At 43.9% G+C, this 27,025-nt stretch overlaps 1 protein-coding gene, 2 long non-coding RNA genes and 1 pseudogene across 3 annotated transcripts; 2 read left to right on the top strand and 2 right to left on the bottom strand.

Moving 5' to 3' along the window:
- Positions 1–5,390: 5,390 nt before the first annotated feature.
- Positions 5,391–6,780, top strand: LOC125507331 (annotated as a pseudogene).
- A 10,043-nt stretch (positions 6,781–16,823) lies between these two features.
- On the bottom strand, positions 16,824–18,367 carry LOC125556635. Its single transcript, XM_048719320.1, has 2 exons — positions 17,887–18,367; positions 16,824–17,334 (listed from the first exon to the last, which is right to left on the bottom strand). Exons 1-2 carry the CDS (start codon positions 17,913–17,915, stop codon positions 16,908–16,910), a joined length of 456 nt encoding a protein of 151 aa, XP_048575277.1. The 5' UTR covers positions 17,916–18,367; the 3' UTR covers positions 16,824–16,907.
- Positions 18,368–20,658: 2,291 nt separating this feature from the next.
- Positions 20,659–23,274, bottom strand: LOC125556634. The gene is made up of 3 exons (XR_007305158.1): positions 23,000–23,274; positions 21,564–21,689; positions 20,659–21,117 (listed from the first exon to the last, which is right to left on the bottom strand). It is a non-coding gene; the product is annotated as an uncharacterized LOC125556634 (long non-coding RNA).
- A 1,201-nt stretch (positions 23,275–24,475) lies between these two features.
- Positions 24,476–26,787, top strand: LOC125556633. The gene is made up of 3 exons (XR_007305157.1): positions 24,476–24,751; positions 26,220–26,279; positions 26,557–26,787. It is a non-coding gene; the product is annotated as an uncharacterized LOC125556633 (long non-coding RNA).
- The last annotated feature ends 238 nt before the right edge of the window (positions 26,788–27,025 follow it).

The following is a 27,025-nucleotide window of genomic DNA, read 5'->3' as shown; positions in this document are numbered from 1 at the left end:
CCGGGACCCTTCAGGTGGTCCCGGTACAATACCGGTGACCCCGAAACTTGTCCCGATGGCCGAAATAGCACTTCCTATATATAATTCTTTACCTCCGGACCATTCCGGAACTCCTCGTGACGTCCGGGATCTCATCCGGGACTCCGAACAACTTTTGGGTTACTGCATATTCATATCCCTACAACCCTAGCGTCACCGAAACTTAAGTGTGTATACCCTACGGGTTCGGGAGACATGTAGACATGACCGAGATGGCTCTCCGGTCAATAACCAACAGCGGGATCTGGATACCCATGTTGGCTCCCACATGCTCCTCGATGATCTCATCGGATGAACCACGATGTCGAGGATTCAAGCAACCCCGTATACAATTCCCTTTGTCAATCGGTACGTTACTTGCCCGAGATTCGATCGTCGGTATCCCAATACCTCGTTCAATCTCGTTACCGGCAAGTCACTTTACTCGTACCGTAATGCATGATCCCGTGACCAGACACTTGCTCACTTTGAGCTCATTGTGATGATGCATTACCGAGTGGGCCCAGAGATACCTCTCCGTCATACGGAGTGAAAAATCCTAGTCTTGATCCGTGTCAACCCAACAGACACTTTCGGAGATACCGGTAGTATACCTTTATAGTCACCCAGTTACGTCGTGACGTTTGTTACACCCAAAGCACTCCTACGGTATCCGGGAGTTACACAATCTCATGGTCTAAGGAAAAGATACTTGACATTGGAAAAACTCTAGCAAACGAACTATACGATCTTGTGCTATGTTTAGGATTGGGTCTTGTCCATCACATCATTCTCCTAGTGATGCGATCTCGTTATCAATGACATCCAATGTCCATAGTCAGGAAACCATGACTATCTGTTGATCAACGAGCTAGTCAACTAGAGGCTTACTAGGGACATGTTGGTGTCTATTTATTCACACATGTATTACGATTTCCGGATAACACAATTATAGCATGAATAAAAGACAATTATCATGAACAAGAAAATATAATAATAATGCTTTTATTATTGCCTCTAGGGCATATTTCCAACAGCGCGGTGGTGGCGTTTCGGCGGCAGAGAGCGATGGAGAGATGGAGAGAGCGGCAAAGGGCGATGGAGAGATGGAGAAAGTGGCAGACGCGCTGCAATTTATAGGCGCGCCGAACGTGGCGCGCCAAATGTAGCGCCCGAGTGGCCGCCTCCTCCCCCCCCCCCCCCCCCCCCCCCCCCCCCCCCCCCCCCCCCCCCCCCCCCCCGGCGCAATGCTTTTCCCACGCGCTAGTTTCCTGCCACCATTGGAGCTGGCGAAAACGTCATGCGCGCGCTAAAAAGCCAATTTACCGCGCGCGCGCGTCTTCTGGCGCGGCTGTTGGAGATGCTCTTAAACCTTCTTAGATCTAACACAAAAAAATGGTGATGAATATTGAAAGGCCTGCCAATATCTAACAAGATCTATTTCTTACTAGCAGAGGGAATGCAAATCATAATTTTCTAAAAGTCAAAGCAGATGTTTGTTTGCTCTCAGAATAAGCTAGAGCTAGAAAAATATTTGATATTAACTCTACCCCCTCGACTAAGCTGAGAACTGGGAGCTTAATTTACTATTTGATTCCAACATTTAACATGCCAATTGTTGGAAAGTCTAGAAAATTGGGTAGCAATTGATTGGCTATCTGGTTCTTCTCAGCTTCTTCAAAAGCTGCCATTTGGACAAATGTTGGCATCAAACGACAAACCAATTATTAGGCTCTAAGTAAGCCTTGAAGTAGAATACGATGCTTGAACAGGTGAGTGATTTTGCTGTTATGCAAGATATAAAAATAAGTGGATCCTTTGAGGTACTCCTTCTGTTCGGAATTACTTGTCTTGGAAATGGATGTATCTAGACGTATTTTCGTTCTAGATACATCCATTTCCAAGACAAGTAATTCCGAACGGAGGGAGTAGTAGACAAGATCGTGCGATGGCATAAGTATTGAATTTTGGTCACTGAACCTTGCTATTGCCCAGTGCAAGCCTCAAGTTCCCACATCAAATGTGCTATGCCAACATAAAAGAGGTTCTACTGCAACAATCTGCCATTTTATTTTCATGCTGAAGATTGCAGTGTTACAGAATTCCGATGAGTGACGTACATTATGGGACTACATATTCAGTATTGAGAAACATCAGTAATTATGCTTGCTTGTCCGGTGGCACCACAACATGTGAGTGTTTCAGCCGTAGTCTAGATCAGTGTAGATATTGTTAAAAAAATGTAATTGTTTCGAGCTTCCAATAACAGGACTGCACAAGTGGCAAAAATAAGATGTCAGAACACTTCACCTAGATGTGCTGTCTAAGCACAATAAAAAAGCAAGGATATCGAAGGATTTACAAAGAGAAACAGGTTCAAATGCCTCCCTAAGTATTGTGCAAGATAAGACAGATCAAATACTAAAGAAAAGACGGGTCATGATAACGCATGAGAATGTGGCCGATAGTTTCAATGGTAGGCATGGGCATCGATCATAGGAGCCGATGGATTTGTTCTTCCATTGTTTTCTTGATCATGTTATCGCTCATGTTCAATCTTGCACGAAATGTCAACTAGCGAAAAGCTCTAATTCGGTAATTTCATTGGCTTTGATTCGTCGGACTCCAAGAATACACGTGCGGCCTCGCCAAACAATGATGATCACCATCTCGCGTTGTTGCTGCTAGCGCTGACGCCTTCTCCACGCCAACCCGCTCCATTTATATTCCTTCGTATTCGCCAGTGAGAAAACTATCGATCGTGCTTTCTTAGTTTCTTTGCATTGCCACATAATTCAAACACTGACTCGAGAGTTCTCTTATAGTTCATCAACGCCGCACAGGTTTACTGCTCCAACGTTCTCGCCCTGTCCAGCGACGCGGGAGCCGACGACCCCTTTGCACATCACCGGTGCCTCTCCGAGATCGATGCTTCACACCAGTGGCGCTATTGTTCTAACACATGTTGCTATTGTACATCGAGTCAATTACATGAACTTAGTGATGAGTAAATTGTACACTCAAAGTCTTTGATCTGGCGATGTTGCTAGCTCATTATGCTCAACTATTCCATCTCACGGGTAATGTTGTGTTGTGGATCGGGACTCACTGTGCATATTGCCTCGATGCCTGACTCCCTTGCAGTGCCATCTACCAATCCCCGCCGGCGCTCTACCAGTGTCATGTAATCTTCTGTTTGCATGTTCACACATCAAATGTTTTGGAGATCTGTAGGTCTTCATGACAATGTGCTCCATGCTCCTGTTTATACTAAACATGTTTACCTTTTCATTGCTCATTAACTCTCACTAAATTATTAACTTTTTTCATACTACAAATCCCCAAATTTTATGCTAAACAACCTAAACTTCTATCATTACAATGTAGTTAAAGGTTTTCATATCTATTTTAGTATCTATAAATATCTTAATAGAGTGTTCTACAATGATGGCCTAACAAATATTCTACTTAGCAATTCCTAATATAGGTTTGTCGAATAGGATTCTTGAGATTGTTTAAATTAATAGGAAATTTCATAGTGTATGAGGTGTCAACAATTAGTTATTCTCGAGGCCCAACCGATGAGCAATGCTTTGCCGATCTTACGATCAATCTGGATGGTAGATGGTATTGTCGAAGATTATAGAGAGAGTGGTGGTGCCAAGAGGGGTCTCATCTTAGATGTTGGTAACATAGTGGTTTTATCCATAGTAGTTTGTCAACGTGGGACATCTTGTCAATTTGCTCGAAGTAAGATTTTGATGAATTCTCAGGGTCAATTTTCATGCTTAAGTTTTTGGTGTGAGTTATAATGAGAAAAGTTTGGTGATACTCAATCATCTCCTGGAAGAGGTTGACTAGTGATATGAATAGTGGATGTATCATAAAATCCGAGTGGCGAAACTGGCGTATGTGTTGTTTCTATCGGAGAGATGCCATCCATTATCCCGGAGGAATGCCAATTCCAAAGTTATGGATCTGATGCTTTGGGTCCTAGAAGAAGGTCCAAATAGATTCGCTCGAGAGCACCGAATGAGTAAAATTCATCCTCTCTCTTCCCCATGCGGGTCCCGCTTGTCAGTAAATGGAGGAAACAAATACAATTGTAGTAAAATTCATCCTCTCTCTTCCCCACGCGGGTCCTGCTGGGGGAGGAAATAAATAAAATTGTAGTAAAATTCATCCTCTCTCTTTCCCACGCGGGTCCCGCTTGTCAGTGATGGAGGAAAGAAATAAAATTGTAGGGGAGAGGGGTTTCGAACCAGAGACCTACGGGTGATAATTACCACGTGATAGCTAACTGAGCACACGATGTTTTGTGTAATTTTGCAAAGCGACAATTTAACAGCACTGGCCCAAAAACCGCCCCGACGTGGGGAATGTGAGCGCCTTTGATTTAGCCAACGTGTGGCTACGATTCCACACCTTCAATGGCTTCTTTGTTATATAAATAGGGGGGGAAAAGAGGCAAACCGCAAAATCGTCTTCCCACTCCGCCATTTCCCCAAAGAAATCGTGGCAACCTCCATCTCTTCGTCTTGCCACTGCTGCCGTTGTCATGGCTGGAGACAAGATGCGCGAGCTCGAGAAGAAAAAGAAAAGAACGACGAAGAAGGGGTCGTCTTCTTCCTTTGCACCGCCGCTGCCCGGCTGAATCCAAGGGGATTGGCTGCCATCGAGGGTGACGGAGGAGGAGGTGCTTCGGCTCGTCACCGATGGGCTCGTACCAAAGAAAGGATGGAGGCTGCTTGCTGTCGACGGGCTCGAGCCAGTTTCGAACCAAGACGACCGGCTACTTTTCGTTTCCCATGTTGACACGGGATGTTCACTACCACCGCATCCGTTTTTCAGATTTTTCCTTAGATATTCTCAAATGATAAGTGCTACATGTGTGCCACAAAGCAATCTGACTTTGACGTTTTTAACAAGTAAAGTTGCCAGAAAAAATAAATAAAAAATAACTATAACTTGCCATCCGAAAAACTAAACTTATCATCCTCGGGTCACTAAACTTGACATAAAAAACATTCGAAGTTGTCATGTGTTCGTGCCATACTTATGTCACTTAATAGGGTTCCAGATATTTTCGGGCTCAACTCCGGCATTTGTCTCCAAATGCCATCACATACCTCGCCAGCTTTGTTTCTCTTTGTGGAAAAGGCGCGAGTTGGCTGGAAGTTGTATTCCGAATCATTCCGGACACACGATCGGATACGGTCACAACCAATTGGGACGCTCTCTCTCTCTCTATATATATATATATACACACACACCTGCGAACGACGACCTACCTGTGCATCCATCGGTCGACGTGGTACGTACTCTCGGATCGACTCAATTAGTCCATATCAATCGATCCCGCCGTGCGAACGATGGCAACCTCGCCGGCGAATTCCAGCATGATCAGGTCGTCGCACGGCGAGCCGCCGCTGAGCGAAGAGCTGCTCGTCGACGAGATCCTCACGCGCCTGCCGGTGGACGCCACGGTGCGCTTCCGGGCCGTCTGCCGGGCGTGGAACGCGGCGCTCACCTCCGACCACTTCGTCGCCGCGCACGCCGCCAGAGCGGCCGCCGCGCGCCACCCCGAGATCGTCTTCTTCTCGCCAACCGTGCGGGGCGTCGCGACGTCCTTTTACGCGTGCCGTCGCGGCTCGCGAGCTGCTCACCGCGGGCGACCTGGCCGGGGAGCACCTCGTGCTGTCCGGGAATAAGCCGTGCCGCGGCCTGACGCTCTTCTTCGACGTCCGGTTGTCGGAGTACCACGTGTTCAATCTCTCCACCGGCGAGCATGTGTCCCTGCCGCCGTGCGAGCCGGCGGAGGAGATAACACCGGCGGTTCCAAAGCTGATGCAGGTCAAACGGTTTCCGCTGGAGCTCTCCAGCACCGGCCTCGGCTTCGACCCGGCCACCGGCGAGCACAAAGTGGTGAGGCTCTTAAGGAACATGTTCGCGCAGCAGAAGTGTGAGGTGTGCCCCCTGACGCCATTAGGCGTGGGGCGGTGGAGGCCCTGCGCCGGTGGCAACGCGCCGCCAAAATTCGCGTGCCACGTCGACGGCAGGCCTCCCGTGGCCCTCGACGGGTCCCTCTACTGGCTGCTGCACCGCCGGAGCCTCGCCGACGACGGCAGCGCCAGGGACCCGCAGCACGACGCGCCCATCCTGTCGCTCTCCGTCGGCGCCGAGCGGTTCGGGTGGGTGCGCACGCCGCCGCGGCTGGCGTCACGCATTCGGCACCTCACCGACCTCGACGGCTCGCTCTGCGCCGTAGTCCACGACAAGCTCATCGACGACGTGCTCCTGCTCGTCACGTGGAGTCCGTCGTCCCCATCGTGGACGGCGCGCTGCCGCGTCGACGTGGGCAGCCTGCCCCGGCCGATCCGCGACGAGCTCAGCGGGGAGCGGGAGATCATCCCGCTCTGCGGCGTGAAGAAGAAGATCCTGCTGGCGACGAGCCGGCACAAGGTGTACGCCTACGACACGGAGCAAGGCGCCGCCGAGGAGGTGTTCGACATGAACTGCTTTGTCGACGTGCCGCTACACAACAGCGAGTCTCGGCTGTTCTTCAACATTGGCCTCCACGAGGAACGCATCACCGGCGTGGGCCCGAAGGTGGCGGGTGACAACTGGCTACAGGTGAAGCGGGGACGAGGCGTGGTGCTCGGCAAGCGGGAGGCGTCGTCGGTGTGCCCGGAACATCGCGAGCAGGACGAGGATTTTCACAGGACGAAGGAGGCGATCATGCAGCTTGCATTCCCAGCGTAGGGACACGATGTGTACTTTGTACTTTGTAGGCTTGTTATACTTTGTACGCTTAATTGTAGGGTACCATGTGTATTCTCAAGAGAAAAGCTAATCTCCCATGCACGGGAGGTACCGTGCATGCAAGCGCCATTGATTTTGTTTGGAGATGGGATGTCATGCATTTATGGTGCTTGTTAGTTAGATCTTTCTCTCATCACATGCAAACATACTCTACCACCTATGCTCCACCATTCCATGCCTTTTCATTTTATTTTGAAGTTTAAATCTATTTTATCTTTTAAACCAAAAGTACATTTATGTTCCGTTTTCATACTTGTTTTTTTACGACTAGATCTTTGAAAAGAGACCACTTTTGAATATATTTCAGAAAAAAATAAATTTAAATTCTGAAACATGGTGAAACACTATAAAAATACACATAACTATGCTATGTTTCGTTAAACACTAGAAAAGTTCAAAGTTTTGTTGCAATAAAATATATTAATATTTACAAACTTTTATACATTACCAAGAATCGGTTTGATACACATTGGCACTCTATGTGACATTATGAAATGCAATGGAACATGGGGAGCCATAGTGAAACAATAAGATTATTTTTTGCGCACAATAAAACATTGTTAACTTTTTCACATGAAATTAATAAATTTGTATGAAACAAGTTTGAAGCATGGTGATTTAGTTGTCAAAAAAATAATTTCTGAAAATATGTTCAATATTGGTCTTGTTTTAAAGACCTTGTCAGGAAAAACACAATTTTGCAAACAGAATATAAATCAAACTTTTATTTCAACATGCATCAGGTATCTATTTATTTGAATGAAACTTAATCAGTACATAATAGCATGTGAATGTATGTTAAGATGAGAGAAAACACTATAGAAGTGGTCCCACACAGCAATAAAAGATGTGATGGATGCATGCACGGGAGATCCCGTGCATGGTAGAAAATCTTTTCTCGTATTCTCAAAGGGTATGGAGGTGATCCCTTATTTTTTCCTTTGGAGGCTGTTGTGGACTTGTGATGGTGCCACAGACAGGTGACAAATGTTGGTGTCAAGTTCAGAGGTTTTTTTGGACTTGTTTGTAATCGAGAAATAAGAGATCCAGTAACTCCCGGGCGCTCTCAGCGATTTGGATTCTTGGCCGTTGGATCGGGTGGCTTGATGCGATTTGGACCGTTCGATCTCGCCCCGGATTGATCTCAGCCGCTGGATCAAACCGATGACACTATTGCAATGAATAGTTACCTCTCGTTCCTGCCACCGCGTGTAAATTCGTTGCCCCGCTGAGGGCATTTTCGTCATTTCGCCTACAGGTGTATAAAAGTTGTCCACTCGCGTGAAGATGACCTAGCCGTTCCCCACCCTGCACTCGCGCCCCCTCCCTCGTCCTCCCGTGTCCCAGCCACCGCTCGCCCCGCCCTCTCCCCTCCCTCTCCCTCCCTCAGTCCTCGCCGCCCCGCCCGCATCGCCGCCTCCCCGCTCACATCGCTGCCACCGACGCCCCTCAGACAACGCCGCGGTGACCTCTCTCCTCGTCTCCCTTGCGCCACGCCGCCCGCAACCTCCCCCCCTCCCGTCATCAGAAGGGAAGGGAAGAGAAGAAGTAGAGCGAGCAGGTTTGGCGACGGCTAAGGGCTCGCAGATCCACGGGCGCCATCGTCCGACCTCGTCCTCTGAGTGTGCTCCCGCCATGGCCTGCTTGAGACGCCGCCCTCCCCCCCTGCTCCAACCCTAACCCTAGCATTGCTGCTGCTGGTCAAGGTGCTATTGGCCCCTCCCATCCCCTCATGCTGCTGTTGTTTTTGGCCCCTCCCCTCCCCTCATGTTGCTGCTACTTTTGGTACACAGGTGCACGCACGTGTCCGGCAGCGACCCTTAGCCTCGGACGGCAGCAGCGGCCATCACCAATGACGGCAGCGACAGGGGGTGAATTGGTTCTGCAGGTCAACCCCTTTTCTCCTCCTCCTTTCCAGTCCTCTTGTCTGATGCTTATGTGGGGCTCCAGTAGTTTTTTGGACGTGTTGGCTGGTCGGATGCGGCAATTTTTTTGGATGCATTAGCTACTCGAGCCTGGATGTGGTCGGTTTCCTTTGGTGAAATTAGGGGATCTGCTTGGGTCCCTCGGTTTTTTGTTGCTTTGCCGGAGGCTCGGCCGCATGCATAGATTCGTGTCAGTTTTTGTTGCCTTTCTGTATTTGTCTGGTGCTTATGGGTTTGGCGTGGACTGCTGTAGTTGGATTCTGTTGGTTTAAGATATTTCACTGGTCTGACTATTGGTTTGGGTTAGTCCCAGATTTAGGTGTTTCTCTTGAGGATTAATTGTTGGATTACATTAGGTTAGAATATGACGCAGATTTGTTGCCATTCGGGTTAGTCCCTGCTTTAGTTCTTTGTCTTAAGGATTAGTTGCATGAATCACATGCCTGGTTAATTTTACGGATTGTGACTTTCGTGGTTGCTGTTCAGTGGGTTTAGGAGCCATTCTTAGGTGCTTGATTGGAGCTTGTTAGGTGAAGGTGATGAGATGGATTGTGCATGGGCTCTGTTCTTGGAAATTGTCTGCCTGAATGGATTGGTTAGCCCAAGCTCTTCCTGGTTCGTTTATCTTCGGGGTTGGACATCTGACAAGTTGGTTGGGGAAATAGAAGACAATCTATGTTGCTGTGGGTGTGGTTCTGACGTTATTGGAATCAATGTACTAAGGGGCTGGATTTGTTTGTAATCGATTTGGCCTTGCAAAAGAGATGTGGGGGAACAGGTTATTCGTGGGCTTCTGTTGGATTCTTAGATGGTGTCATTGTTTATTTGTTTTCATTGGTCCTTTCTTAATTGTTTGCCTTGGCGGTCAGGGAGGTTACATGGTTGGTTAAGAACATGGGTGGTCTATGCCTGTTGTGGTTGCAGTTGTTTGTATTAGAGTGTTGTCCTCAAGTGCTAGATTAATTTGGTCCTTGCTTAGCAATGTAATCACAGGAATGGATAGGTCACATGGTTGATTAGAAAAAGAGCACAAAGGTCTATGCTTGTTGCGGTCGTGTAGTCTTGTGGATCAAGATGTTATTCTTGGGTACCAGATTAATTTGGTTATCCTGTCAGCTCCTAACTTCCAGTTTCTAATTATATATGAGGAATTCGTGTTTTATTGTCAACTATTTTGTTTGGTTCTCCTGTTTTCTGAATCTTTTTTTGATGTAGGTTTGTTGCTGTCGTCGTTTCTTCTTGTTCCTTCACCGTTTCGGTCGTCCTATCGTGTGTTGCTGCTTCAAGAGACTACATAGTTCATGCTTCTGGTTGGTGAGCTTCTTCTTTACCTATCGTTTGCATTTTTTCTCTCTACTGGAGTGCATAGATCTAGATAGGTTGTTATGGATGGGTCCATTAGGTGCTCGGATCTGGTTAGAGTAATTAAATGATCTATTTGTTAGTCTATTTTTATTAATCCCTGCTTTGGCCATTGGCTTAAGGGTTAAACAGATCACACAACTGTTTATATAAAATAAAGGGAGGATCTGTGCATATCGTGTTGCAGTTCAGTGAAATCAAAGTGTTGTTCCTAGGTATTAGATTTATTTTCCTGTCGTTCCCAGCTTCCAGTTTGTAATTATACGACAACCAGATATTTAATTGTTGATTGTTCTGTTAAGTTCTTGTGTCTTTTAGTTGTTATTTTATATTTAAGAGCGGATACAGATTGAATATGTGCTTTGGTGTTAGTCATCCTTTCGGAAGATGTAGTACATTTCAATTTTCTGTTTTGTATTGTTCAGGCTTCTTCCTTTGACGTTAGTTTACTGCTGGTCGCACTCCTAATGACCTAACAGACATGCATCCATGGTGACTTGGTGATCTTAAGCATGTCGAAAAACATGACAAAAGACATCCAATAGTGAGATTCTCCTTTCTGCCGTTCAGATTTCACATCTTACCTGCCAAGTTTTGCCATTGCCGAAGACTAGCAGCTCGTGTGTGGTCATTTATTCCATTTTCCTTAATTTGCACTTTCCACAGGCAAGCAAATTAGTGAAATATTTAACCAGCGCAGGGAGCTTACAAGGGCATGCAGAGAGTTTATCAGATGCATCAGTCAGATATTTAGTTCAGCATCGTCTTCTCAGACTAACTCAACTGACGAAAATGGGTATACATGATCTTCTTTTACCATTATTAATTTATTATTATATTATATCTGTGGATTTATCACATAATTTTGCTCTGTTATATGCAGGTTTTCATTCGATATATTTAGAAGCCACAACTGACTTTGAAAGCATGGCCTTTCCAGGTTTAAGGGGCATGGCATGTTGGCACCATTCACAGCTGGATGGCAGAGCAATGATGTGCATCTGCTTAGTTATTGGGAGATCTGAGGTTGCGGCTCTCCAGTTATAGCATTATATATGTTTACTTCTCTTGCAATGTAGCATTCCATTTGGAATGGAAGCTAATTTATTTATGATATGCTTGTGAACTATGTATGTTTGCCTTATACAGTGTTAACCTGAATATGCATGGTTCTTATGTTTACGACATCAACAGAATAAGTATCTAGATTCTCTAGCAGGACTGTGGAGTACAAATTTAGGTATGTACAAATACATTCTTTTGAGGGTGGATTTTTGTGATTATGTACCAGGGAGTTGTGCATTCTTTGGGATAATATCCTGCATCACCATTTTATTTTTGTGATAAGAATAATGTATACAGTCTAATTTCATTCCTCTTGCATGAACTATTCATGATTTCTTCCAGTGGTACTAATGATGATAGAATAAACCTGGCAATTGACACGAGTACGAAATAATTGTTTTCCTATATTGGATCAGAATAACAAGTGGTTATTATGTTAGTGCGTCAAGATAAATATTTGTTTATTTCATGATTAAGATGTATACTTCATTTCTGCTGGAGAATAATGGCATGCGTGTTTTCAGAAGCATATCACTTTCTTTTATCTTTCAGACAACGGAGTTCACTTTCTTTATGATCTTGTGGCAATGAGTTGTTTTTTGCACTTGCAGGGGGGTGGATCTCAAGGGGAGAGGTGCTGTCCTCCAGAGCTGCGTTGGATCTAAAATAAAGGTAATTTGTTTTGCGTTGTGGCGTAATCTTGGATGGTGGATTAGCATAACTATGTCTGTAGGATGTTGTACAAATGGTTAGCAATGTGTCAGCACTTGCAGGGGGGTGGATCTCAAGGGGAGAGGTGCTGTCCTCCAGAGCTGTTGGATCCTAAAATAAAGGTAATTTGTTTTGCGTTGTGGCGTAATCTTGGATGGTGGATTAGCATAACTATGTCTGTAGGATGTTGTACAAATGGTTAGCAATGTGTCATGAATGAAGTATATTTAGAAATCAAACTCTTTTTGGTATTTTAAAGATTGAGACAGTTGGTTGACTTACCAATTTATAGCTCGCCTCCGCGCATGAGGAAGGCGATGCCATTATGCCTAGGCTACCACGGAGCCAAACAAGGATGTTGTTCAGCCTGTCACCTAACACCATCAAGGTCACCTGCTAAACCTAACTCACCATCAACCTCCTCAATATCACCTATCCTGTTACCGCTTTACCATTTGATTCCTTAATTCCAGATAACTGATACTAATTTTTTTGAGGAGTAGAGATTTGAACCATAGTTTAGTTAATAATATCGGGTTCATATTTTTTTGGAGGATAGTCATGTATCTGTGAATTTGACAGCAGAGTTAATTTTACAGAACATATAAGTTACCACTGTTTTGTTAGTTCATTGATGGTCAAACATACTATTTTAATATCTTCCTATAAGTGCCACAAAAATTCTACAGTTGATCGTAGCATGTTGCCGTTGGACTAAAAATACATATTTTAGGATGTGGTCTTTATATGCTCATTGTATGCAGGAGGAGGAGCGTGGCCGAAAGACGGCGGCCAGTCCGACCATGTGCTCACTTCACCCCCTTCTCCCTTCCAATTTTGGATTTGATCTGGACGCCGCCGTCGCCATGGTTGCCTCGCCGTCGTGGCTCAGGTGCCCATTGTGATACTCAAAACCTGGTAAATAATATTTTATCACTGAATGTTTGACATGACCCCATTATGTACAGAAGTAAATTCTAGCACAGAAGCCATATTGTAGATTGAAGAGTTTCAGGTTGACAAGGTAATAATATTGTCAGTATATTCATGTTTATGGTTAGATTTATATCATGGTATTTCTCAGAGCAATATTTTAGGGTCATATGGCAGTCACACACTGATTTAAACCGAGCATTAATATGCAATAAGAATGGACTATTACCTGGTTGAGATGTACAATATGAAAAGTATCCATTATAATTAAGGGTTTAGAATCTGCTACTCCTTGGTTTGTTGTGGATCCATGATGTTTTAGTGTGGTTCATATAGATGGACAACTGTAGTTGCATTGTGGTTGGTGGGGAAATTAATAATAGCTGCATTTCATTTCTCTATTTACAACTGTTACAGTGATTGGCGAATTTAGGAGCCGTCCATCCACTCGAATCTAACGGTGGAAAAATAGGAGTTACGAGGAGTTACAAGACCTAAATTACACAAAATTACAATTAATGGTGGGACCATTACAAAATTTAGGTGGATCCAGTAAATTTTTCAAGGGTAGATATGTCAAATATTTGGAAAATTCCCCATGACCGTCTCTCCTCAATCTCGTGGTGTTCCCGTCAAATCTCTCAATCGCCCAAATGTCGTTAGCCTCTTACCCACGCCACTGGAATCATGCGCCGCTGCCGGGAAGCCCACCGTATCTAGCCTCCCCTGGTGCACCCCCCTCCTCCACGGTGCAGTCGGTCCGTATCCCACGTTGCGGGAGCCGCAGCGAGCCACGGGAGCCAGGAGCGGCGGTGCTAAGCGGGCGGGGCCGGCAGCGCAGGCGGCCGGCGGCGACACTAGATCCGAGGAACGCCACGGGAGGCGCCCCGGGCAGGGACAACCATGGCCGATGGAGTCGAGCGGCAGTCAATGAAGGCCAGCAGGCAGTGGAGTCCAGCCACGACCTTGCGGAGGAGCAGAGTTGTTGATGGAACAGATGATGAACTCTGTGAACAGATGGTTGAAAATCTATGAAGGTATGAACTCTGTGACATCACCTAGCAACAATTTTGTTAAATCTTAGGCTAAAGAGTATGAAAGCAGTTACTGAAACATTGCAGTTTGCATATCCATCTGGTTTGGCTTTCGCAGTTGGAGGTCTGAGCGGAGCGAGCGGGCTTTTCGGCCCGCTCGTGGCCCGTTCCAGACCGGACCGATCGGTCCTAGCCCGTTGAAGAAACTGGCCGGTCCGGTCCCTAAATTTCAGCCCGAAATTTACTCGGTCCGGTCCAGTCTTTAACCGGTCCGACCGAGCGGACCGAAACTGCAGATCGTTCCTCGACGTCTCAGCCGCCGGCGACGCACTGGCCATGCCCCGCCCGTCGTTGTTGACCAGAATCAAGTGTAATTCAGTCAATTGACGAAGAGATAGGGGCAAGAGGTAGAAGACTGGTCACGCGCTGCTGCGCTGAAGTTTCTTTCCTATTATTCAGTCGAACAGAAAAGAGAAACGGGATTAGATCCGATAATCACGCACGACTAACTCCACGCTACCGTTTCAATTTATTCCATAATGTTGTTTCCTTTTATTCAATCGAACAGAAAACAAAAGGAAACACCTATTCCTACGTTAGAGGCTTACCAAATCTGTACGTGTGCAATCACGGTTCAGTTTCGCCAGAATCTTTAGTATTTTCAGTTTCGTCAGTATTTTCAGGAGCGGACAGACCCTGATGAAGAAGCCCACAACAACAGTAGTTGCTCGCGGTGGTGATCGTGGCTACCTCAACCGCGCACAAAAAATCGTGGGCCGTTTCTTTCTTTCCTTCTTTTCGTTGACCAGATAAACGAGGATTGATCAGTCAATTACGGCGTCATCCCACGACTAACCCCACGTAAAACTTGATCCTCTAATCACGGCAAGGCCAGTACGCACAAAATCGTTAGCTCATGCACGCGTTAAATTGCTTGCATGTAGCGAAAAAATTGCTAAACAACAAACGTGCGCATGTAAAACTCGCGGCCCGCCAGCGCCACCGCGTCCAGTTGCTGCTGAACCGTCGTCGTTCTCGACCGAGTCCAGGAGCTCGCAGGAGACGTCTCTCGCGGCTGCCGTGGTCACGACCTCACCGCCACCGTCGGTCCTCTCGGTCTGGCCCGAGCTTTACCGCCGCCGGTCCGGTCCAGGAAAAGAGGACCGCCGCGCTGCTCGGTCCGGTCCGGTCCGGTCCGCCGGCGGCCGGTCCAAATGATGGCTCGGTCAGGGACCGGACCGGCCCGGACCGTGTCCACCCTGAATCACGTATTCATGAAAGACCAATTGTGAGCTGGCTATGGTCTGCTGGATGTCGTCTTTTTGGACCATTCTCAAACTCCTCTCTGGTCAGTCAAACCCTTCAGGACATTGCACAAGTAGTGTTAATCAACAACACCTATTTTATTTCCCTTAAATGTACAATGAGAGGAGTAGTACTGGAGGGAGATCAATTAACATATGTAATATTGAGGCACTAACAGAATACTTGTTCATGCCTTCTATGGTATGTAATATTGAGTTCAGGATTGCTTGTTCCCCTTCATGGGCCAGTTTCTGATAATTGTTCCACATGTGTCAGGAGCATGATAGGTTGGGTATTGATTTTCTCTACTGTTTCCTTGCCATTTATGTCCACAGAAGCTGGGTATATGCGTAAATCAATGTGATAATTCTGTAATGTGCAGAGAACTACTCCGTCCCATAATATAAGAGCGTTTTTTACACTAGTGTATATTATGGGACGGAGGGAGTACAATATATGCCCGGGTTTGAGCAGCTATGGCCATCTTACACTGTGATAGTAAATTGCTTATGGCTACCTTCACATCAGATCATTTGTTTGACCCTCTTTCTCGTGACAACTCTATTCGCTTCAGAGTGTAAGATGCAATGCTGCTCAAACTCAAAGTCTCCAGTGCAAATCTTCAGCCACGACTGTCAAACAATCTGATCCCAAAGGTGGTTTTTCTTGCATGTTCTCACACTGCAAATTTAACCTAGTTCATCGGAGTGGGCAGTCCACTTAATTTTGCTTGTTTTATATTGTTTACAGCTTCAAGGAAAGTTCAAGGGCCTAAACTGGACGATGGAAGCGGTGGGTTCCATTTCGGCAAAGGAGGCGGCGGTGATGGAGGGGATGGTGACGGCAGCAACCGTTTCTTCTCTAAACCTCAAGGAGTTTGAGAAGTACTACCTGCTTGCTCGAACGCCTTTTGCAGGATATGACGATGTGGAGCTAGGGCAATCATCATGAGTCTTGTTAGTAGTAGTGTCTCTTCTGTTCGATGCGTGAAATTTCTAAATGGTTGTTTCTTAGTCTAGAAGTGCATCAATTAACTGTCCTGATTGGTTATGCTATGTGTCCTTGTCTTCTAAACATGTATGTTGACCGGTGAAAAGCTCAAAATGTTATAGGATTGAGTTTAAGATGCTGAAACTTGATGTCATCTGGCGCTGTGCGTAAACATGAGGAAATATATGTGCAACTGAGATTTTGCTCTTAATTTTCCATATCGCAATATTACTGTCGAGTGGTTAGCAATATTACTGTCAAGTGGTTATCGAATATCATGTTGGTTTCTCATCACCTTTGCGGTTGTATGTCATTGTCGAGGATCCTCGTAATCCCATTTTAGTTCTGTTTGATCCACTTTTGTCTATTTTTATGGCTATTTGTTCAAATTAGAAAATAAGCCCACTTGGACCTCCAGTTATAATTACTTGGGCTGAAAAGAGATTATCATGAAGCATTAGGCTTAATAATCAAGCATTAGGAGAACAGTTTTTCTAATTCAGCGGCCAAACACACATGCAATTAATAATTGATGATGTTGTCCAGCAGAAAGGGGAAAAGAAGTTAGGCAAACAAGCTTTGCTGATGCAGATGATACCAAAAAGGAATTGAATAATGGAGGGTAAGCCAAACAGACGATCAATGAAACAAAGGGCGATAATATCAATTCTTTTCTGATGTCAAATCAATTTTCGACAGGGTTATGTCATGGGGAGAACACGTTATTCCGATCTGAAAATCATCAGTATATGCGCCATTCGTATCTCCTTTCTAATGCTATATCTATGACTCGATATTCTTTAACATCCTCATCATTCACTGTATGTAGTCGTCGTTGCAGCTGATGGAGATCCTTCATGGTGTCAACGATGTACGAGTCCACCGCGCAGCATGACGGCAACGACTGCTGGGTCAGGTTTTGATGTTCGCCGCTCAGGCTAAACCCCCCTGCGAGGAACCGCTGGATGAGTGACACCTGCACCCGCTCCTTCTCTGAGTAGCCGTCGGTGGGGCATGCAGTCGAAGGTGTCCCATACCCAGATCTCGAAGGCTTGGCAGGACTGTGCTGTCGAGAGCTCGGCACTGTCTTCGTCCCAGAAGACGCACTAGCATGCTTGTTCGCAGTTGTTGTACTCACGTGGCAGGAGTAGCAGAACTCATGGTCACACCTGCAGAAGTGACCAAGGACCTTTAACATGGGAGAGACAATAATTGAATGAAAACGCACACATAACATGAATGAATCCTGTAGTAAATAGAAACATCATTTGAGGCTGTGTGTGGTAATCTCCTCCCGTTCACAAGCCATCAATTACTAGCCTTTTCAAACAATGTTCTAGAGATTCGCTATTTCTATGCTTTCAACTAACACAGAATCAAGTTACAACTTAGTTTTACTTCTACATACACTAGCACTGCTAATTCCGGTGGCACGCATAATTATTAATTTGCTTCTCCTGTTAGTCTCTGAAACGCTAGTACTACCGACTCCTAAAAAGTTATCACAACCTAAAGATTTCAAAAAGTTTCAGCAGGGATTGTGAGAGTGTGCTGAGTAATTTTTGTAGATGACAGGGTTGTGCTTAATATTGCCTTTGATCTAACTGATGACATGATCGTGACCTTCCACCCCCGCAGTAGCCACATTTCCTCTTTGATCCAGATTTAGAAGGCAAGATTGTGCATTTTCAAGCATGGTATGAATCATCCTGTGAACACACCTCCAGAGTTGGCAGCGACATACTCGCATATCGAATTGCCAGCGGACCCATCGCCGGCATCACACCATCGTCGGCGCAGCGGTTCCGAAATTTCCACCCACAGCTTCTTCGAAACGCCGCAAGGATTCTTCAGTCAGGGGAAGCAGGTGATGCACCACCGGTGGCCGGTGATGGATCGGCGTAGAAGAGCAGTGGCATCGGATCCTTCAGGCGAGGTGGGCGGTGGCCGGCGGCTCCGATCCCGTCAGTGAGGAGGGAGGCGGCGTCCGCGCAGACTTGGCAGTGGAGGAGAGGGTCGTGGGTGAGGCGGCGGCCGGGATCCCGCAGATGAGAAGGGGGCTGCGTTCAACCAGACTGGGACGGATGGATCGGAGGAGCTCCGATTTGGTGGGGCGATAATGGGGGAGGGGATAGGAGCACGAGAATGTGCGGGGTGGAGTGATCGCTACGTGGGGGATAAGATCGTGGGGGCTGGAGTTTCTTTTTGGTGATTGATGTAGGTGCCCGGCTGCCAAGGGCTGAAAATTTGGAAATAGTGACGGGATTATATTTTTTTTAGTGAAGGGGAAAAGGTATTTTTGGTGTAAACGCGTGAAATATTTTCATAAAAATAGAAAGTATAATTTTTTCAATGAGGGTCGGAACGAGCCAGACCGATACTTATGGTTCTGGACAACTGAGATCGGCACTTGCGGGTCAGTACGAGCAAGACCGATACTTAAGGTTCTGGACAACCGAGATCGGTACTTGTGGGTCAATACGACTAAGATTGATAGTAGTGGGCTTGGATGACCAAGATCAGTATTTGTGGACCTGTATGAGTAAGAATGGTACTTGGCACGGACAACAAAGATTGGTACTTGTGGTTCCGGATGATTAAGATCGATAGTAATGAGCCTAAATGAGTAAGATCGATGCTTGTGGATGAAAACCACTAAGATTGGTACTTGCGAGTTGGGCCGACTAAGATTGGTACTTGTGGGTACGGACAATTAAGATCGATACTTGTGGACCTAAATAACTAAGATCGGTACTTCTCATCTTGAATGACTGAGATTGAAGTAGTGAGCCCGAACGAGTAGGATCGATAGTAGTAAGCCCAAATGAGTAAGACCGATACTTGTGGACCCGCCGACTAAGACCAATACTTGTGGTTTTAGATGATTAAGATCAAAAGTAGTGTGCCCGAACGAGTAAGATCCATAGTAGTGAGCCGAAATGAGTAAAACCGGTATTGTGGGTCCGGATGACTGGAATCGATACTTGTGGGTCCGAATGACTAAGATCGATACTTGTGGGTCTCAATGACTAGGATCGATAGAAATGAGCCCGAACGAGTAAGACCGGTACTTAAGTCCAGACAAGTAAGATCGATTGTAGTGAGCTGGACCGACACTTGTGGGTCCAGACGACTAAGATCGATACTTGTGGGTCTGGACGACTAAGATCGGTAGTAATGGGCCCGGACGTGTAAAACCGGTACTTGCGGTGATCACACTAATAATACCATGGGTCGTCAAAACCCACAACTAGCACCATTGGCCATCTGGACTCACAACTAACACTATGAGTCATCTGATCCCCAACTAGCACTACGGGCCATCCGAACCCAGAACTTAGCACTATCGGTTATCCGGGTCCACAAGCACCACGATGGGTTGTCCGGACCACGACTAGCAGTATGGGTCATCCGAACTAACAAATACCGCTACGGGTCATCCAGACCACGACTAGCACAATGATCCATACTTTGTCAATTCTACTACTAGCACTATGGGTCGTTCAAACGCACAACTACTAATATGAGTAATCCGAATCCACGACTAGCACTATGGGTTGTCAGCACCAGTACTAGAACTATGAGTCGTACGGTCTCTCAACTACCCTTACAGATACTACCAACATAGAACTATCATTAGGGGTCATACGGACCCACAACTACAACTTTGGGACGTGTGGATCCACAAGTACCATAACAGGTCATCCGGACACTCAACTACCTTGAATCATAGTCCCGACAGACAACTACCACCACAGGTCATTCCAACCCATAACTACCACTACGGGTCATCTTGGTCTACAAGTACCGCTACGACCCATTCAGACCCATAACCAGCATAGAGCTACCATGTAGAGTTAACATGCACCCAAACCTGATCTACAGTATTGGTTCTATTTGCATCAAACTGATTGTTACAAAGCCAAGTTCTATAGTGAAGTTTAACTAACATCTCCAAAATTGGTACTCGTGGAATTTTTCTAGGAACTTTTATTTTTGGATATTTTTCTCAGAAAAAATATTCTACCCAATTTTTGAGCCAAAAATGCTCCTGAACTTGAATTTTGCTTTTAGTTTTTTTCCTGTCCGAGAAAGCTTCTTGAAATCTTCCTAGACTAAATATAAGGGTAGTGTGGATTTTTTGAGATTTTTTCATGCCAAATTTTGAGTTTTTTCTTCCTGAAAATTTTATTTTTTTTCCTTCTATTTTTTTCTGTTTGGAAGAACTTCTTGAAACTTTCCCAGATTGAATGAGCTAAGAATAGTGTGGATTTTTTTTCTTTCTGAAATCTTGTTTTTGGGGTAAATATTGAGCCAAAATGGTCCTGAATTTGAATTTTGCTTCTATTTTTTTTTCTATTCATCAAAACTTCTAGAAACTTTCCCAGATTGAATATAGGGTATCGTGAATTTTTGAGAGTTTTTATGGAAACTTATTTTTTAACAATTTTTTTTACCGAAAATGCTCATGAATTTGAATTTTGCTTCTAGTTTTATTTCTTTTTGGCAAAACTTCTTCAGTGCAACGCCCAAAGCAGTGAACATCCCCAAGCCCGCTAGTAGTCTTCTCTCACACCATGGCCATTAGGGAAAATAAAATTTAAAAATATACACTAGAAAATGAAATAAATCATGGGAGTGCTATGATAAATAAAATGAAAATGAAATCACTAAAAAAAATTACATATTCAGAAAACAAGATCATGGATACATGGCAGAGTTAGAATAACCTAACAAGTTTTCCGGAGGAATTGCTAGCACACAATTAACTACAAAGCAGAGGTAGACGGCAGTGCCTGCCCGGTGAGACAGAGTTTGACGACTGCGCTGTCCGGCGAGGCACGAGGTAGACGATGGCGACTGGCTGGCGAGTCGGAGGTAAACGATGGTGGCAGAAGGCTGTCCAGTACTCACACTATTGCTACAATGAACACCCAAGACAGACAATAAACCTGCAGCCAGAAAATCAACTTTACATGGGACAATCACTAAAATTTATTACTAAACATTGATTATAGTGCCCTAACGATGAACTAAACTGAATCATCAATTGCATAGAAAATAAAGAAAAATAGAGCTGGCTACCGCATGATATCCCAGGTGCAGAACTATTGCAACTGCACTAAATCAATCCTAAGTACACTTAATTTTATGTGATGTGCAGGAAAGCATGGTTGATTAAGAGAAAAATCATGGTGGAAATGATAAAATCAGTATTATGGCATCCTTTGCTCTGTCGGTTGTACAATTGTGTAAAATTTCTTTGATGACTACCGTCATGTATACAAAGATAGAAGAAAAGGTCAATACTAAATCTGGTAGACTTGATTCCACAGAAAAAGGATCTGCTAGACTAAACACAGCGAGTTTAAACTATAGAGTGCTGAAAACAGAGTACCTGATGCTCACTGTTTGAACCGGTGGCTGCCTTAATAATTGACGTTATTTTTGCTACCTAGGGAATATACAAACTCAGACGACAACTGTGGACTATGAACATCTCGCTTTCTCCTACACGAAAGTCCTGCATGCATTGGAGAAGATTTCGATGAGAACACTTCAGTTTTAAACTTGCTTTGGCAAATAACATGAACTGTGGCCAAGCAGAGTTGTCATGGCAAAGTAAGGACTTGGAAGTCAAACAAATTAGCCTTGGTTTTGTGTAGTACATCTTAATGCAAGAATAGTAATAGCATGTGAGTACCATGGAAATGTAGTCTCCATTTTTGCACTAAGAAGACTGATACTACAGATTATGAATTTATGACACACAAAACTAGTGCATAGTGTCTTCTAGAATTGTTAGGCCACTCCAGCTATACAATCTCTAAGCAGCATATAACACACTCTTCATAGTTATGAAAACATTATCATAGCAACTACTCCCTCCGTCCCATAATGTAAGACCTTTTTTGACACCACACTGACACTACACTAGTGTCAAAAAACACCTTACATTATGGGACGGAGGGAGTAATATTTAACTACTCTTCAGAAATTGCAGAATCTCTGTAGTTTATCATATGTCTGAATTTTGATCCTCTCCACTACCTATGCTTAGTGGGATTTATTACCAGTATTCTCTGTAGTTTATAAGCAGCAAATGCCACTGGGGAATGCTACATGTTGTAAGAAATTTGTGAACTCTGAACCTGTGTCTCTTCCAAACTTCAAAACAAACACATGCAACTGAACTATGAAACTGTTATTAGCACTAGTTAAGTTGTTCCAAGCCATAGTTTACATGTATGACCTGAACTTGTATGTGTATGCTGCAAAAAGATTTCAGTTGTTTGAACATGCTGTTACAAGTAATCCAAAATCTAAGATTTCATTACTGAATAAAGGCTTGACAGTTAACAGAATTTATACATGTATGGCCTGAACTTGTGTACGTGTATGATACAGGAGTATGACCATAAGCTTACATAGTTAATTGTTGATTCTGGAAACTTTAAGGCTGCAATTTCTACTTGTATGTTTGTGTGACAAACCAAATGATTCTTTGCTGAAAAAAAATCATATCATATCCCTTTTTCCTTAGAGTTTTGTGTTGATGATTCGTGCATGTAAAAAATGTAGCAGCAGCAGCGTGCTAACAGTCAGCAGCAGCATCATCATTGCAGGCATCGAGGACGCTGGCCAGCCGCTAATCATGCGATTAGTGACTGCTGAAGTTGCGCAATCTAGCGAACGCACTGCTGGCGTATCCACTACCAATCTGAACCCTAACTGCTAACTGAATTTTATTTCAAGGTGCTGCAATGTGCAGTTGCTCCATGTCTCCACCGCCAGCACAAGGCATGAGGAGGGAAGGATGGGAGGAAGAGATACCTCTGTTCTACGACCAAGTACAGCCGGGATCTCCAATACCTCGCGGCGGCGGCGTCCCCTCCAGAACCTCACGCGGCATCGGCGGGGACGTATGTGGGGGAGCGGCCACTACGACCAAGACCAGCCGGGGCTTCGCCTCCTGGATCTTGCGTCGGCGTCTTCGCCTGCAGGTCCTGGCGTCGACGTCATGGCCAAGGTCCTCACGCCTGCGCCGCCGTCTCCCACGTCCTCGCACCGGCTCCTCCCTCTCGCGAGATGGTTACCCAGATGCGGGGGGTTTGACCAGCGGAGTACTGAAAAAATACACATGACCATAATACCTTTATTGACTAAACTCAATTTTTTAATTAACAGGTTAAAATCAACGGTGGAAAATAATCGATGGGGGAGTTATACGAAATTACAATTCGTAACTCCCCAATCACCGTAAAAGAGCTTTTCTCTATTTGCTTTGACGTAAATAGTAAGAGAGGGTTCTGAACCAAAGGATCAGTTCCTCAATTCTGCACTTCGTCATGAGAAGCAGAGCTCCCTTGTGCCACTCTCTCTACAAAGGTGATGCTTGCTCCCATTCATGGTTTGGTTTGCAAAATTAGTTGGAGTTGTGATTCACTAGCAGTTCTTAAATATATGTGCTTTCATTAAGAAGAATAAGCTACCATGCTAGATTAGTTGATCCAGGGTTTAAGTTCCGAGCTCAAAGTTTTTTATTGCATCAGTTTAACTTTCATGTAGTTTTGTGTATTACTTTATTATATGTAGAAGAAATAATAATAAAATTGATCCCTTCACTTTTTCTGCAGAAAGTGTACTCTGCAAGCTTATCAAATCTGGGTACTGTTGTAGAAGTGCAACACCATGCATCAGTGAGCTCCCTAATTTGGCTAGAACAGAGGGCTATTGTTCTTACTCATTTACTACTGTTTTGGCACCTTACTGGGTTTCAAATTGGTATTCCATTGGGTATGCCTCTGCTGGGGCCTTTTGAGATATCTGTGTACCATCATGGTCTTATATTTTGCAGTGTGGTGCCCTTTTTGTTTGTTTTGGGTTCAGCTGCCTTCGTCTGTGCATATCCTTTTGGTATAATCATAAAACGAGATAGTCGATTTCTTCTTCTTGGAATAGTGCTTTCGCTCGAATAATGAATGATTTCGTGTAGGTCGTGTAGGGAGAGGGGGCGTATATCCATACACTACCCGCATCATGCTAATTGCATGTATTCTGTCTCTCTTTCATATATCTGTTGGTAGTTTTTCTTTTCGAGGTTGCTTTGTCCTCTCCTGATTATTCTTTTCCTGGTGATTAATTTCTAACTATTTGTTGTAGATGGCATTCAATGCACTGTTCTTTTGATGCGTCGGCTTGAAACGCATTATGATATACATTTAACTGTAGATGGCATGCCGCGCATTATGATATACATTCAACTCAGTTGCAGATATCATGCAAGCGACAAAACGCATTATGATATACATTCGATTTGCTTACTCCACAGTTGCGCAAAAATTTCCTTGGTTCCAGGTTCTGAATACGTGTTAATCCAGCATCTGTTTTGACCCTGTAGATGAATTTATCCCAAGATGTTTATACAGGGAATGAGGCATACCATTGATAGTTTGAATCAAACCAGTAGAGGACTCCACCGTCGATTATGGTGTCGAGCAACGGAACTGCAGTGATCTGGCAGTGTGACTGGTGACCTCCTTCACACCATTCACGTTCGTCGCTCTGAACCCACTCAGCAGACAAGTAACTCTTTATCCTTCAATTCCATGTATAGCTTTGTATCCTTAAATTCCTTGCACTATTCTCATGGCCGTTGAATACATCATGTAACCCCACATAAATGGCTAGGAACCAAATAAATTTAATTTATCTTCAATACCCTCTCCAAAATATTTCTATTGTCTGTATTAGGAAGGATCTATAAGAGTTGCTGCTATATATATGTTCACTCTGTGCATTTAAAAACCGAACCAAAAAACCATACCGAAAATAAACTGAACCAAACCAATTTTATGGTTTTTATGGTTTCTGGTTTCGGTATGGTATGAACTTTTCATACTGATTTGAACTTGGTTTTTATTGTATATACCGGAAAACCAAATGGTTAACCGAATAAACCGAAGTAAAATAAATTTATATTTCTTGAGATGAACAACCATACAAGTTGTCATTTTTCTTGTACATGAGTCAAATGCACTACTAAGCACATAATTTTTTCTTGTAACATAGTCATTTTTCTATTTTTAAAATGCTAAGCACGTCCATAACCATCAACAGATGAATCAATGCATGCATATATACTTATATATATAGTCATATACTATTTGTGTAGAATAGTATGTGTTTTGAGTCATAAATTTGCTAATTATTATTACGTCATTTCCAAATTCGCGTCAACTTTGGTTTTTATGGTATATACCGAAACCATACCGAAATAATTTGGTATATACCGAAACCGAACCGTATTTTAATTTCATACCATATTTACCGAAGTATTAATACCGTACAAACTGAAAAACCGTATAAATCGAACCATGTAAACCAAATAAACCGAACGCACAGGGTGAATATATGTTGTGAACCCGCCCATGTAGTTAATATTTGGTTCTTCATTTTTTTCTTAGTTCAAGCCCCTGAGATAATCCTTTTAAATTATGAACTGACTATAGTTCAAGATTTATTGAACATGTCAACATACATGGTGATCTTTACAACTTATTTTTTTTCTGTGGGGCTTCAAATATAATAAATTAGGAATAAATAATGTGCAGTAATCATGTTTCTTTTCTTATCACTATACTTCAGTAATGGTATCTACACAATGTATACATACTGCTATCATAGTGCAGTGTGAATGAAGTGTGCCGCTTCTACTTGCATAAAAGCTGATATTGACATGCTCCTTAGCCATGTGGGCCGTTGGCTATGTGTATCACTTCACAGATTAAAGATGTAGCTACAATCATTATTAGTTTTTTTGGTTATCTTCCTTTTAAAAAAACAGCTTAGAGACCTACTGGCTGCTCTGGATCAAGATTATAAGCAGATTTCATATATTTGGACAACAGACAGAGATTGTGTTTCATATATGCATATGCATTTATTGTATAATTCAGTTCCGCCACCACATTTTTACTACCTACATGAATTTCCTCTATACCAGATATTAACGTTTGAAATTAGTGACATCTACTCAAATAAATATCCACAGGTTGGCATAGACATGTTTACATCAGCAATCTTTTCTTTGAGATATCTGGTGGCCTTTCGTGTAAGTTCAATGTATCCATTTATCATTCCATTGGTTTCTTGATTCAACAATAACAATAAAGGACGGCTAAATTGTACTTTGTAGAGAAAGGGATGACGTACACCTAGGTTATATAGGCTAAAGAGTATCGATAGTCTGACCGCACATCATTTTTTGTACACTCAGTAATCTTTAATGGTTTATTAACACTAGCTAATCCGAAGTAGATGTTTGTTATTTGTTCCCTTTTCCTTACTTATCAATAGAGTAATGATCTTTATTTTTATCTGTTTTGTAGAACCATCGAATTCAAGTCATCTTTGAGTACACGACATCTTTTGAAGTTCATGCCATCATGCTTTAGTTTCCCACATGGGCTGAGATTATTCAAATAAAAAGATGGTCTCAGGCACAAGAGCATGATGTGCTTGCGCCAGTTGCTTTCACACCAAGGCCACGCGGTTGATCATCTAAGCGTACCTATAAAGTTGACCGACAAGGCAGTTGGACAGAGCTACTAATTAGTATGCCTAATAGATGTTGCTTTGTAGTTTGACCGCCTTTACCATCAGTATGCCTGGCTTTTGCTTTCTTATTATGTTCCTGCTATTAGTACTTCCTCTCTCGTGTTCGTGCTCTTATTTTTGAACTTAATGTTGTAGTTATTAGGTTTTGTGGTCTAATGAACTAACTGAGTGTTTATAATTTCATGATGATGTTGAACTCGATAATATCTTGCTTCTTATATATGATCATTATCGGCTTGA

This window comes from Triticum urartu, chromosome 5 (genome assembly GCF_003073215.2).
Source record: "Triticum urartu cultivar G1812 chromosome 5, Tu2.1, whole genome shotgun sequence".
Lineage (NCBI taxonomy): Eukaryota > Viridiplantae > Streptophyta > Magnoliopsida > Poales > Poaceae > Triticum > Triticum urartu.
This window is presented reverse-complemented; position numbering and strand designations above follow the sequence as displayed.

Excerpts from the sequence above, each read along its gene's own strand:
- LOC125556635 (XM_048719320.1), bottom strand. The coding sequence starts at position 17,915 with ATGCGAGTATGTCGCTGCCAACTCTGGAG. Across the intron at positions 17,335-17,886 it reads TGTCGCTGCCAACTCTGGAG|GTGTGACCATGAGTTCTGCT; the intron begins GTGTGTTCACAG and ends TCACTTCTGCAG.